This window comes from Thermomyces lanuginosus (genome assembly GCF_041956635.1).
Source record: "Thermomyces lanuginosus strain ATCC 200065 unplaced genomic scaffold VTN49scaffold_31, whole genome shotgun sequence".
Taxonomy (NCBI): domain Eukaryota; kingdom Fungi; phylum Ascomycota; class Eurotiomycetes; order Eurotiales; family Trichocomaceae; genus Thermomyces; species Thermomyces lanuginosus.
Window position 1 is genome coordinate 1,219,417 of NW_027192365.1, and position 12,538 is coordinate 1,231,954.

General features: G+C 55.1%; 6 protein-coding genes across 6 annotated transcripts; 3 read left to right on the top strand and 3 right to left on the bottom strand.

The window, feature by feature from the left end:
- Window positions 1-154: 154 nt before the first annotated feature.
- VTN49DRAFT_4493 (uncharacterized protein) lies at window positions 155-1,215 on the top strand (the record flags this gene model as incomplete). The annotated part of the gene is made up of 4 exons (XM_069412445.1): window positions 155-416; window positions 496-719; window positions 784-978; window positions 1,030-1,215. 4 exons carry the CDS (start codon window positions 155-157, stop codon window positions 1,213-1,215), a joined length of 867 nt encoding a protein of 288 aa, XP_069267688.1.
- A 317-nt stretch (window positions 1,216-1,532) lies between these two features.
- VTN49DRAFT_4494 (uncharacterized protein) lies at window positions 1,533-4,820 on the bottom strand (the record flags this gene model as incomplete). Its single annotated transcript, XM_069412446.1, has 4 exons — window positions 1,533-1,559; window positions 1,625-2,043; window positions 2,100-3,131; window positions 3,185-4,820. 4 exons carry the CDS (start codon window positions 4,818-4,820, stop codon window positions 1,533-1,535), a joined length of 3,114 nt encoding a protein of 1,037 aa, XP_069267689.1.
- A 544-nt stretch (window positions 4,821-5,364) lies between these two features.
- On the bottom strand, window positions 5,365-7,144 carry VTN49DRAFT_4495 (uncharacterized protein; the record flags this gene model as incomplete). Its single annotated transcript, XM_069412447.1, has 2 exons — window positions 5,365-6,585; window positions 6,638-7,144. 2 exons carry the CDS (start codon window positions 7,142-7,144, stop codon window positions 5,365-5,367), a joined length of 1,728 nt encoding a protein of 575 aa, XP_069267690.1.
- Window positions 7,145-7,882: 738 nt separating this feature from the next.
- On the bottom strand, window positions 7,883-9,358 carry VTN49DRAFT_4496 (uncharacterized protein; the record flags this gene model as incomplete). Its single annotated transcript, XM_069412448.1, has 2 exons — window positions 7,883-8,532; window positions 8,590-9,358. 2 exons carry the CDS (start codon window positions 9,356-9,358, stop codon window positions 7,883-7,885), a joined length of 1,419 nt encoding a protein of 472 aa, XP_069267691.1.
- Window positions 9,359-9,786: 428 nt separating this feature from the next.
- VTN49DRAFT_4497 (uncharacterized protein) lies at window positions 9,787-10,914 on the top strand (the record flags this gene model as incomplete). Its single annotated transcript, XM_069412449.1, has 1 exon — window positions 9,787-10,914. One exon carries the CDS (start codon window positions 9,787-9,789, stop codon window positions 10,912-10,914), a length of 1,128 nt encoding a protein of 375 aa, XP_069267692.1.
- Window positions 10,915-11,046: 132 nt separating this feature from the next.
- VTN49DRAFT_4498 (uncharacterized protein) lies at window positions 11,047-12,465 on the top strand (the record flags this gene model as incomplete). Its single annotated transcript, XM_069412450.1, has 3 exons — window positions 11,047-11,352; window positions 11,411-11,434; window positions 11,485-12,465. The coding sequence occupies 3 exons, from the start codon at window positions 11,047-11,049 to the stop codon at window positions 12,463-12,465; spliced, it is 1,311 nt and encodes a 436-aa protein (XP_069267693.1).
- Between the last annotated feature and the right edge of the window lie 73 nt (window positions 12,466-12,538).

Here is a 12,538-nt window from a genome sequence, read left to right on the forward strand (position 1 = left end):
ACCATCCCCTCATCTGATAACGGGGAATCGCGTATCAATTACCATCACGGTCCCGCTGCGGATAATAAAAGACGTAGCCACCCGCCTTCTCTCTCCCTCTTGAATCCTGTAGAATCTAGATAGGAACGTCGTCACAGAGCTCAATCGACCAAAAATGTCCGTCACGACCAGAGCCTCCATCGCCTCCTTCGGCGGCAAGCTGCTCAAGCTGTCGCACCAATCGACCGTCACCAACTGCGAGATGAACTTCAACCTCTACCTGCCCCCGCAGGTGGTTCGCGATGGGAAGAAAGTGCCCGTGCTGATCTATCTCTCGGGTCTGACCTGCACAGCTGAGAATTGCTCCGAGAAGGGATTTTTCCAGCATGGCGCCAGTAAGCATGGGATTGCGGTGTTGTATCCGGATACGAGTCCGCGTACGTCCTTTAAAAGAGGATCTTCCCGCATCCAAGGACTTGAGGTGGGCTAAATAATAACTAATGGATGTGAGTTTAGGTGGATTGAACATTCCCGGCGAAGACGACTCATGGGACTTTGGCACTGGCGCGGGATTCTACATCAACGCGACAAAGCCGCCGTATGATAAGGGTTACAACATGTATACCTACGTGACAGAGGAACTGCCACAGACGGTGTTTGCTGCATTCTCGAAGGAGCTTGACCCCACGAGGGTGAGCATTACGGGGCATAGCATGGGCGGTCATGGTGCTTTGACTCTGGTATGCATAACCCTAACCCTAGCCCTCGTGTTGTTTGACTTGGTTATTGACGCAAAGGAAAAAGTATCTGCGCAACCCTGGCAAATACAAATCTGTTTCTGCGTTCGCGCCCATCTGCAACCCGATCAACTGTCCATGGGGACAAAAGGCGTTCAAGGGATACTTTGGTGAGGACCAGCTGGAGAAATGGAAGGAGCATGATGCAACGGAGTTGATCAAGAAGTGGTCCGGCGGGCCGTTGGATATCCTCATTGATGTGGTACGTATCCTTCTAACTCCCCAGTTTCCAGACACTAAGGGAATATGATAGGGTACTGGAGACAACTTCTACAAACAAGGCCAACTCCTCCCCGAGAACCTCGAAAAAGCCGCCAAGGAGGCCGGCGTCGAAGGTCTGCGAATCCGCTACCAGCCCGAGTACGATCATAGCTATTACTTTATGGCGACGTTCTCGGATGAGCATGTGGAACATGCGGCCAAGTATCTGTTCGCGTAGTGCGTCCTTCTTCCCTCCTCCTCACTTTTTCATTGGGGAAAAAAAAAGCGGTCCTGACCGCGTCGCTGTTAGTAGAGAAACACCGACGAGCCATGGAACGTCGAAAATATAATAATAAAACGGGAATTGTACGGAGTGTGTAGATAGGTAACTCGAATGAACGAGGTTTTTTAAATTGTCTAGCTATTGAGTGATCGTACCTACACTGCATGCTTGCAGACACGGGACTAATCAAAAAATGTGGCTGCATTCAGCCAAGATGATATCAAGGAGATCAGATTTTCAGGTCTATCGTGAAAGTTATCTAAATCATGTCGTCATGAACTGAGACGCTGGATGAATGACTTAAGACACCGAAAAAAGTTAGCCATTTCGCAGGTCCATACGAGGAAGGAAGGAAAAGACGTACCTGGAAGAAGGCTCGGAACCCTCGCGCATCCGACCGAGACAGCGCATCGACATACTCGTCGACCAGCTCCGGTCCCATGCCCATACCAGGCAGCTCCCTCGTGCGCAGGTACGCGACGTACTCGGCGCCGGCCTTGGTGTAGATGGTGTGTTGCAAAGCGCCGGCCTCTCCGAGGACTTGCCGGGCCTGTGCATCCTTGGCGTTGAACCCGGGTGTGCTCGGTAGCGCCCAGCAGAGCGGCGAGAAGCGCGAGAACATAAATTCATTGAACCCGGGGATCGACGCGTTCTCCGCTCCGCCCCAGGCTTGCGCCATCTTCGACAGCACGCCAAACGCCATCCGCGCGGTGGTCAGGTCCTCCGCGTCTTTAGCAAAATGTTCGATCGTGGAGATGATGGTCTCAAAGATTGATTGATTTGCTGCGAGAATTAGTCAGTTGAATGGTAACCATGGCACATGAGTCAAAGAAACTCACCCTCGCTCACAATCACCGATTCTAGATCGTTCTGCAACAATGCTTGCAGGAAATTCAAGTACTCCCGCTTCAATTCTGCCAGCTGGATCTCGTCGTCCGTCCCCCGCGTCGGATCCGCAATCGCCGCAAACACCCGTTGCAGGAACGGCGTAAGCAGCGTGTCCAGGATCCCGTAAATCTCCGTCTTGAAGCCAAACACAATCTGGTCCAACAGGCGAAGAAAGAGTGCCATTTCGTCCTTGGATGACGTCTCCGTCAACAGGCCGTCAATCCACCGCGGTAGCTGCGGAAGAATGCGCGACCCGACGATCCCAATCAGCCGCGAGAACGCGAACCGTGCCCCTGTGCGCACGTTGAATGATGTCTTGAGCGACTCCAGAGCGACTAGGGTCGCTTCGGCCACCTGGCAGAACGCTTCTGACACCTCCGGGAGTGGCGGCCCGCCGTGCTGAGTCGGGCCCCCACCTGGGACATACTCCGAGAACCCTCGCGCCACTGTTCCCAAAGCCATGATGTCGTGATGGATTTGCAGCAACGCCCGCTCGTCGCCGGACTTGGCGGCACCCAGGTTACGCTCCATGTCGAGGAAAATCGGATTCATCACCGACTGCACGTACACCACCTGCTTCTCCGGAGGGGCTGCAGCTGTCGAACATAATGTGCCCACCGCTTCGAATAGGTATAGCTGATTGTTGAACACCGTGTCAGCGGAGTTCTCGTGGTCTTCAGAAGACATGTCTCCATTATCGGACCCCTCCGACGGCAATTCTGCTTGGATCACCAGCAGATCGCCCAGCGCCTCAATCACCGACTCAGCAATGTTGCCAATGTGCGCACGGAGATGTTTCACTAATCGCTGGAAGAGATACCAGGCGCGAATTCGCACGCGCTTCACTGGGTGATGAGCCAATTGTAGGAAATTCTGCAGCACTCCCGGAATATGATGCGCGTGGTGTTCAAAAAACGAATAGTAGCGGACGCAAATTTCCATGTACTGCAGCTGAGTGGCCGGGTGGGTAAAGGACCGAATGTCTGCAAGCCGGGGTTAGCATCCCAGAAAGCCTCTGGTTCTGTCCATGACATACCACATTCAACCATCCTCAACATCATTCCGATCAGGCGCTCGGCGGCGGCGTTGTTTGGTTTACCCTTGCTGTACAATGTCCCGCTCTTAACTGCCAGGTCACCAAACACGTACATTTCGTGTAGCGCAAGGTCGAGATCACGCCAATCCAACTGCCCGCCTGACCGTTGCACGTTCTCAAAAGTGGTGCCGACGACCTCTGACACCACCTCCATATACAATGGTTCATTAGCCCCAGCAACAGTCTGCTGGAGGCTATCTAATCGTTTCCGGAGTTCCTGGAACTCCGCCTCCTCAGTCTGGTCCTCGTCCTCCCCCCACGATGACGTGTCGTCATATCGCAGCTTGGCGATGATGGCTTTGAGGATTGGGAGAATCATGGCTGAGTGCTGGTCGCGGATCTCCGGGTTCGTTTTCGACGCTTTGCGAGAATACGACAATAGCTCCATGACAGACGGGATCACCGTCGAGCAGACCTCGTCATACTCGTCGGAGAAGTACCGCAGGAGGTGTGTCAGGAACGACTGGAGCAACGTGCTAGCTTTTTCTTTGGTCTGGACATCTGTCGTGTCAGTGTCCAGGGCACGGACAATGTCCGTGACAGTGATGTTAACGAGTTTGGCAACAGCCTCGGCAAGGTCGGTGTCGTATTTGGAAGTAAAACGGTGCTCTTGTAGGGGTGGACTGTTAGATAATTGGGTGACAATGGCATCCAGATTCAGGAATATAATCATATTAATCTTGTCATCTGCCTTCATCTTCTTGCCCACAATCTCCGTGAAGACATTGATGGCGGCATCGCGGACCTTGTCCTCGCCGCTTGGCAGCTCCGTGCTCTGAACGCGCGACAGCTGCTGGAACAGCAGATCCAGCATAGACTGATTGACAACCAAGTTGATGTCAATCCAGCTCACCCAGCTACCAATAGCCTTAAGCACCAGTTCCACGACCTGGGGGTTCCGACCCTGCCATTGGGACAGAATCTCCTGCCATGAGCCGGCAATCCGTTGCACATCCCGCGCACGGATGAGGTCTTTTAAACTGTTCGCTTTGTCCTGTTCGGCTCGCGATCTCGACACCAGTACGTCACCGATTTCGTCGTGGATCGAGTTGAGCACGCGCAGGTAGAAAGCGATACCGAGAGGGTTGTCCCGCAGGTTGGTGGACGGATCGTTCGTAGTCAAGCTTAGCAGGTCTTCGATGAAGCTCTCCCAGCCGCTCCCGTAGAGCGCCGAAAAGAGGTACGTGATCGTCTGGGCGATCTTGTTCTGAATGGCAGCACCATCCGGGTCGGCACCCTCGGCGGCATATGATCGCCGCAGATAAGCCAGCAGGCTGTCGCGGACAAACTGCAGACCCTGGTGATCAATGATGCCGGCCTGTGCGGCACTATTGACGACCTCAAGAGCTACATGGCGGACGATCTCGGACTGCTTCGGGGTTTTGGTGAAAAGCGACAGGCATACCTGCCATCCGGAGGGGTCGGTGCGAACCTGATTGAGGTACTCGAAGGCCTGGGCTTTGAGCGCTTGGTCCGACGCAGGGTTCGAGGCGATTTCGATAGCATTCGCTACCTGTGGCACGCAGAATGTCGTCAGCTTATATCGACCCTTATTACGTTGTTGCGATGCGGGCATGGAGGGGGAGGGGCAGATTGCTTTGCGACTCCTAAAACAATGCGGGCCATGGTGAAATACCTGAGCCTCCATGTTTCCCACAGTCGGACGGTGGCCTCTGCGAGTCCTAAAAGCTAAGCGACAGCAGAAGAGGGAGCGAGCTGATCAAATGAGTTGCACGTGAGGTCTTGCAGCGGAGTGAAGTATTTGACCATTTGCAGAGCGCCGAGTCATGGGACGGGAAATTATGGGGATCTGTGGCGTTTACACGATCATTGCGGTCGCTGCGCACCGGACAAATCTATCAGGCTGTTATTAAATCCGGGATCGACGTCTCGTCCAGCCTTAAGAGTTAAAAGTTGACTGACGACTGCATGTGAGGGTCAAAAGATGGGAGGATTCTGTGCGGGAGAGTGAGGCCTCAGGCATCAATCAAGACTATTCATTTTGTGGCCTCTAGCATGAGAGATTTTTCACTCCTGGCTTGTGCCCTAAACTCCAAATTTTTACGTATGTGCTAATATTTGTCAAGGTATCATACATTCAATTCTAGCTAGGGCTTATTTCAACGGTGCGCCTCCTTTACCAGAACCTGTTGCTCCATCTTATCGAAGCCCTCCACGGCCACGCCATACTTGGCGAAGACTTCTGGCTGGTATCCATCGGCAATTTTCTCAATGAATTCCTCCTCCCGCCATCGTTGCCCAATGAGCTCTTCAAAGGTCTGCCCGGGCTTTCGTTCAACCGCCCACACGGCCTTGTACGCTGCGCCCAGCGCGCAAGCGTTCTCGCCCACATCCAGCTTGTAAACGCCGTCTGTGCCGCCAAGGACCTCGCCGGCCACTTTGGCAATGGCCCTGTTCCGCGAGCCACCGCCGACCAGATAGACTCGTCGGGGTTGCGGAGGGATTCCGTCGCCGGGGCTCTCAGTGAGTCCTCGCGACCGCAATCTCAGGGACAGAAGTTGGCTCTCGACAATCGCCCGGGCTTCGTCGAGGGGTTGATCCCAGCCTTCGAGGGTTTCGGTGAGACTCTGGTTTGCGGGGTTGTAAGTGAAGCGCCACTGTCCGGATCGGACGTTGGGCACGATCTCCGGCCGGGGGAAGAAGAGACCCATCTTCATGGGGTCCGACGGGGACTTTTGGCCCATAGCTGGGGTGTTCAGTAGGGCATGGTCAAAGTTTGCCCATGGATTTTTGCTTGTGTCCCCCCCGACCTTGTCATTGATGGCATCCCGTACCTGTTCGCGGGCCAAGCCCCCGTTCTTGTAGCAGAGCATAAACATGTACAGTCCTGGGGTGGTCGGGTGGTTGAAGAAGTGAGTAGACGGATCAGGCTTGTAGTTGGGAGTCGACATCAAAAACGTTGTGGAGGTGCCGAGGGAAACCATGGCATCGGAGGGCTGCAAGGGGAGTGCAAGGATCGTCGATGGGTTGTCGCCCGTGGAAGGGAGCACGATACAGTCCGGGTTGAACGAGTACCGCTCCACGTAGTAGCGATGGACTTTGCCCAGGTGTAGGCCTCCGTCCTTTGGCACGTCGCCCAGCTTCCGCTTCAGATCCTCGACTTCAAAGGAGCCGGCGCAGAGCTGCAGAAGCCGGTCGTCGTAGGACCCCGTTTCGATGTTCCATAGGTTCATGCCACAGACGTCCGAGATGTCGAACGGCGCGATGGCGCCGAGGAAGAGGGATGCCAGGAAGGAGGAAACCAGGGAGATGCGGCTGGTATTTTTGTACTGTTCTGGGTATTTTCTCTGGAAGCGAAGAATCTGGGGGCCAGTAAACCTCTACAAATTGGTTAGCCAACATACTTCGTCTAGAAGAGTGTAATGTTCCTACATGATGAGCTTTGCTACCGGTCGCTTTTGCCAGGACCTCAGCGCCCCCAAGGTAAGCATCAAACTCCTCACACTCCTTCTGCGTACTTGCGTCCTGCCAATTCGGGCTGAACGGGTGCGAAAATGCGCCGGGAAGCTGCTCCTCGAGTGTCTTGTTTTTATCCAAGTTCGCCAACAGCTTTTCTGCATCCTTACTCCAGTAGACACTGCCATGCTGCTGCCCCGCGCCGCTGATCCCTCGGACGCGGCGGAAATCCAGCCCCTGGTCTCGAAGCTTTTGCAGCACACTGTCCAGGGCCTGTAGCCATAGCGCAACGGGGGCGAAGACCTCATGCTCTGCCTCGTTTGTCATTACACCCTTCTTGATATTGAAGCCGTGCGAGTCGGCGTCGAAGTCAAATTTGGCCTCATATTCGACTTTGAGGTCTGATGATACCGCCAGGCCTTTGAGCTGTTGCGTTGAGAGGTCGAAGCCTAGGTACAACGGGCCCCCATTTGACGACGCCATGGTGGGCGAGTTGCGAAGTTCTCGCAGTAGCAGGTCGCAGAATGACGAAGAATCTCAGAATGGATTATGTATTCGAGGGGTTCCAGACAATTCCAGAATTCAAGCTCTAATAGTTTGATCGTCCGGAGGGGTTGCTCGGGTTTAAAGGCGAGATGGCTAAATTCAACTCTGCGAGCAGCAGCAGTCGCTCGTTGAGGATATAAATGGTAGCTTCAACAATCTTGACACTCCACCGTCTCCCGCTCCCCTTCTCACTACGAGGATCTGTGACAATGATGTCAAAACAGTTCTCAGCTTCAACGACTTGATGTCTGCGGCGTTGATCAAACTGAACATCGATCAGCACCGCAAATTGTTGTCAATTTCCAACGCTCTCAAGTTGCAAATGCGGATCCTACCAATCATAACTTTTGCAACTCATGCCGGGCATAAGATTTGGAGCGTTGAATCAGCAATTGATCAAAGAGGGACGATATCCAAGACTATGGCTAAACCCCACCATGATGTCAGCTCGGATAATTTGCCGTTCTGATTTTAACCGGCGGCACGGAAAGTTGGCCGAGCGTTTAGGTAATCTTCGAGCATTTTAAGCGATCTACTATTGCTAGTGCGATGAAGTGATGAGCATGGGAGATTGAGCTAGTTGTGAACCAGAATTGAACGACAGTAGTTACAGCCTGCTGTTATACAATGACCGTCCTCTATAGCCGAACTGATTCCAATGCATCCGTAGATCAATCAACGCCGCTTATGGATCCCATTGTCTCTATTGTGTGGAGGATGATGATGATGGTCTTCATGGCCATCGATATGATGATGGTCATGATCTGCCTCTGAATGCTCATGCTCGAGGCCGCGGGCGGCAGTGACATCTCCGGGAATGAATTCATCCTTGAAGGCGACCCCCTCCAACTCCCGGGGAATAAACCGCACCCTGACCCGTCTGACCCCACGAACACTGTTGCTAACCTTTTCGCGCAGCATAGTCTCGATCTCACGAGATTGCTGCACAGACCAGGAGCCCGGAACAGCGACCTCGATGTCCATCAAGTAATTTTGCCCGGATTTGATGCCCTGGACAGCGCGGAGGTCCACATCGCGTCCCGCCAATGCTCGAGATGCGGCTTCGTGCACTGACTCTTTGATCTCCTCATCGACTGATGCGTCTGCGAGCTCGAGAAACGACGCCTTAGTGTTGGCCCACCCCGCCTGGACGACCATTATCGAGATGACGAGGCCGCCGACGGGATCCAGCCAGGCTGCATTGGACAGTAGGTGGGAGCCGCCAATGGTGACAAGAGCGACCATACTCGTGAGGGAGTCGACACGGTGATGGACCGCGTTTGATGCAAGGACGGAGGACTTGCGTTCGTTGGCAATTTTCATAGCTAGACACGTTAGTTCCGGGATTATAACAGATATAGAACCGTAATTCAGAGACGTACTCGCACGGTATAGCCACTCCTTGACAATGATCGACCCGCCCGCCAACCAGGCCGCATTGATGTTCGGGCCCAGCGCCTGAATCCCATGGGCATGGCCGTGGTCATGACCGTGTAGCAAAAACCCAGCATGGGCCAGCGCCTCAAATGCCTCGGGGAAAAATTGAGCCAGCAGCACCTGTCCCGCGTTCAAGCCCATGAGCAGGCCGCCGCACAACAGCAAGCCACTGACGCCGAGAGCGCCGATGCTCTCGATCTTGCCGTATCCCAAAGGAAATCTATCGCTGGGCGGCTTCAGCGCCCAGGCCACGGTACCTAGCGTCATGATATCGGACACCATGTCCGTCACAGCGTGGTAGGCATCGGCAATGAGCGCTTGGGAGTGAAATACGTAGCCGCCCACGAACTTGCCGGCAGCCATGGCCAGGTTTACCAAGAGGCCAATGCGTGTGATTCGAACGCCGGGGTCGCTTTTATCCTGCGAGAGAAGGTACGGGTTGTCATGATGGTGATGGTGGTGATGATGGCCGTGGCCATGGCCGGCATGGCTCCTGGTTTGCGTCGTCATCAGCGTGACGGGGGGCTCGATCGCATGGACGCAATGACGATTTCGGGGCGCCGATAGCAGCGGCGAGCGGGAATCACGGCGATCCAGGGTCGACAGGGTATAGAGAAGGCGCAATCGGCATGCTCTGCTGGCGGTCGCGTGCCTAGGGCGGACGAGCAACACAAGATGACACGCTCCGTAGCGCAGGGGCCTGGTCAGAGCCATTTGGGAATCGGCGCCAAGCGGCCAGGACTGAGCATTTGAATTGAGCCCTGTTCGACCCAGGGCGTCGTGAGTTTAATCTGCAGACGGAGGTTTTCGATCGGAAATCGTCTCGAGCGCTCGACGGGTACTTATAGAAGTGATACCTTGCGGACGGTCTACATCCGACATGAGCTGACGCGATCTTGGCGATTGAGAGATCGCTCTACGATGAATAAATCAAAGAGTTTGATAGTAATGAGGAGAGCCGGAGGAAGAGGTCCTTTCTCCATCCACCTACTCCATCAATTTCCACAATGGGAGTTGTTGGCGAGATCTCGCTATCGCCTGCGAGTCCCGACTGACATCATCGGCATACGAGAGCTTGGCGCTACGATCTTCAACCTTGCAAAACGATCGGAAAAAATTCAGAACAAAACCTAGGCCATGCGATGATGCGTATCCCCTTCACCACTCCCCTACCGCCGGCCATCATCCACCCCAAATCCGCCAGCACGGTCGAGGGTGCAATTGACGCAGTGGTCCGGTTTCTCTCCGCACCGCCGTCGCCAGTGCTGCAGGGCGTGGACGTCGGCAAAAACGACCAAACCGTTCTGCTAACGGGTGCCGGCATTTCCGTCGCATCGGGACTTGCAGACTACCGAGGAGAAAACGGCACCTACACGCGGAACAAGTCATATCGGCCGACCTACTATCATGAGTTCGTGACACGGCACGAAGCGCGCAAGCGATACTGGGCCCGTAGCTATGTCGGATGGCCGGGCCTCGTCCGAGCGAGACCCAACCAAACGCATTGGGCGATTCGGGATCTGGGGCGCAAGGGCTATCTCAGTGCGGTCGTGACGCAGAATGTAGACTCGTTCCACTCCATGGCGCATCCCGACCTGCCTACGATCGAGCTACATGGGTTTCTACGTTCGGTCGTCTGTCTCAGCTGCCACCAGCTGTGGGATCGCGGCAAGTTCCAGGACGAGTTGACGCGGCTGAACCCCGCGTGGGCCGAGTTCCTCGATAACATCGTTGCATCGGGTGCGCTGGACACGACCAACCCGGAGGAGCAAAGGAAAAGGGGTCTGAAACTCAACCCAGACGGGGACGTCGATATACCGGGTGCGCCTTACTCCATGTTCCGGTACCCGCCGTGTCCCCGCTGTCTGCATGATCCGCCAACATTGCAGGACGGTTCCCGGGGTATTGTCGAGGTAGAGCCAGACGGGGCATGGTCGCCGACTTCGACGGCAGGAATCCTTAAACCGGCGGTCATTATGTTCGGCGAGTCGACCAACCCCGCCGTGCGGACCGCCGCGGAGGAGGCGATCGACGATGCCGGCCGGTTACTGGTGCTGGGTAGCAGTCTGGCGACATATTCTGCGTGGCGGCTCGTCGACCGAGCCCGAAAGCGCGGAATGGCAATTGGGATCATCAACGTGGGCGGAGTGCGGAACGAGGCCCAGATCTTTGGACCGGAGGAAACGTATTTAGACAACCATGTAAGATGTAGCCATCGTACAGAGCTGATCCTGCCGGCCGTTGTCGAGCGGTTAACGGCAATTCGATGACCGGGAATCAGAACAGTTGACACTACAAGCTCAAAGCCGAAGAGCTGGTGCCGAACCGCTGTCTCAGGCATTAAGCAGTTCAAAAAATAGTAGCATGACTAATCATCCCTTGCCTCAGTGGCGCGCTAATCCATGCAAGGGCTAGGGCAGAACTCTCAGCCTCTGATTGGACGAATCTCGGCTGTCGTCCTGCACGCGGGGCTCTATGAAGGCGCCCAGGCGGTTGTGATTTCGACGACCATGGACACCGAGGACGTGCATTCTGCTCCCAGGAACAATCGTGACTCCCGCGATATCGCGTCATCTCTGGTCTCCCCACGCTCGTTTCTCTTCCCGGCCAGCAGCGGCTATCCGGCTTACCCCGTTCCTGACAGGTCGGACACGTCGTCCAGCAGGATGGAGAAGGCCGGGCCAAGTTCGTTCCAGCAGCTGGAAAAGGTACGGGATTCCCCCCATAATTGATGGTTCTAGGGCATGCTGGCTAATACAGTGACAGCTGGGCGAAGGAACATATGCGACGGTCAGTGAGATCCCGCGGAATCAGTGCCTGCTTCGACTAACTCCCACTAGGTGTTCAAGGGCCGCAATCGCCAAACGGGCGAGATGGTCGCATTAAAAGAGATCCATCTCGACTCCGAGGAGGGAACACCGTCGACTGCGATCCGGGAGATTTCGCTTATGAAGGAGCTCAAGCACGAGAGCATCGTATCGCTCTACGACGTGATCCACACTGAGAACAAGCTGATGCTCGTGTTCGAGTACATGGACAAGGATTTGAAACGGTACATGGACACCAAGGGTGACCACGGTCAGCTCGACTACGCCACCATCAAGTCTTTTATGTGGCAGCTGCTGCGCGGTATCGCCTTCTGCCACGAAAACCGCGTGCTGCACCGGGATTTGAAGCCACAGAATTTGCTTATCAACAAGAAAGGGCAGCTGAAGCTTGCCGATTTTGGTCTAGCACGTGCCTTTGGTATCCCGGTAAACACCTTCTCCAACGAAGTAGTGACGCTCTGGTACCGCGCGCCAGACGTGCTACTCGGGAGCAGGACCTACAACACGAGTATTGACATTTGGTCCGCCGGATGTATCATGGCAGAAATGTACACTGGCCGTCCACTGTTTCCTGGCACGACGAACGAGGACCAGCTGCAGAAGATCTTTCGGCTGATGGGAACGCCGTCCGAAAGGACCTGGCCCGGCATCTCGCAGTATCCCGAGTACAAGCCCAACTTTCACGTCTATGCGACACAGGACCTGCGACTTGTCCTGCCGCAAATCGACTCATTGGGCTTGGATCTGTTATCTCGGATGCTGCAACTGCGGCCGGAGCTGCGGATCAGCGCTGCAGAAGCCCTGCGGCACCCGTGGTTTAATGATCTGCCCCAAGTGCAGGCGCAGCTTCAACAGAGAAACCAGCAGCAACAGCAACAGCAACAACACCAGCATCAGCAGCAACCGCAACCGCAACAGCAACAGCAACGGACAGTACCTCCGATGGGTGGAGGGTATGGAGGGGGCATGATGCCCGCGCAGCCGGGCTATTGAGTAGAAACGTCACGACGACATGACGGGTGGGAAAGGGCGTGCATGTGTAATTTCTTGGGCGTCTCCGAGGACC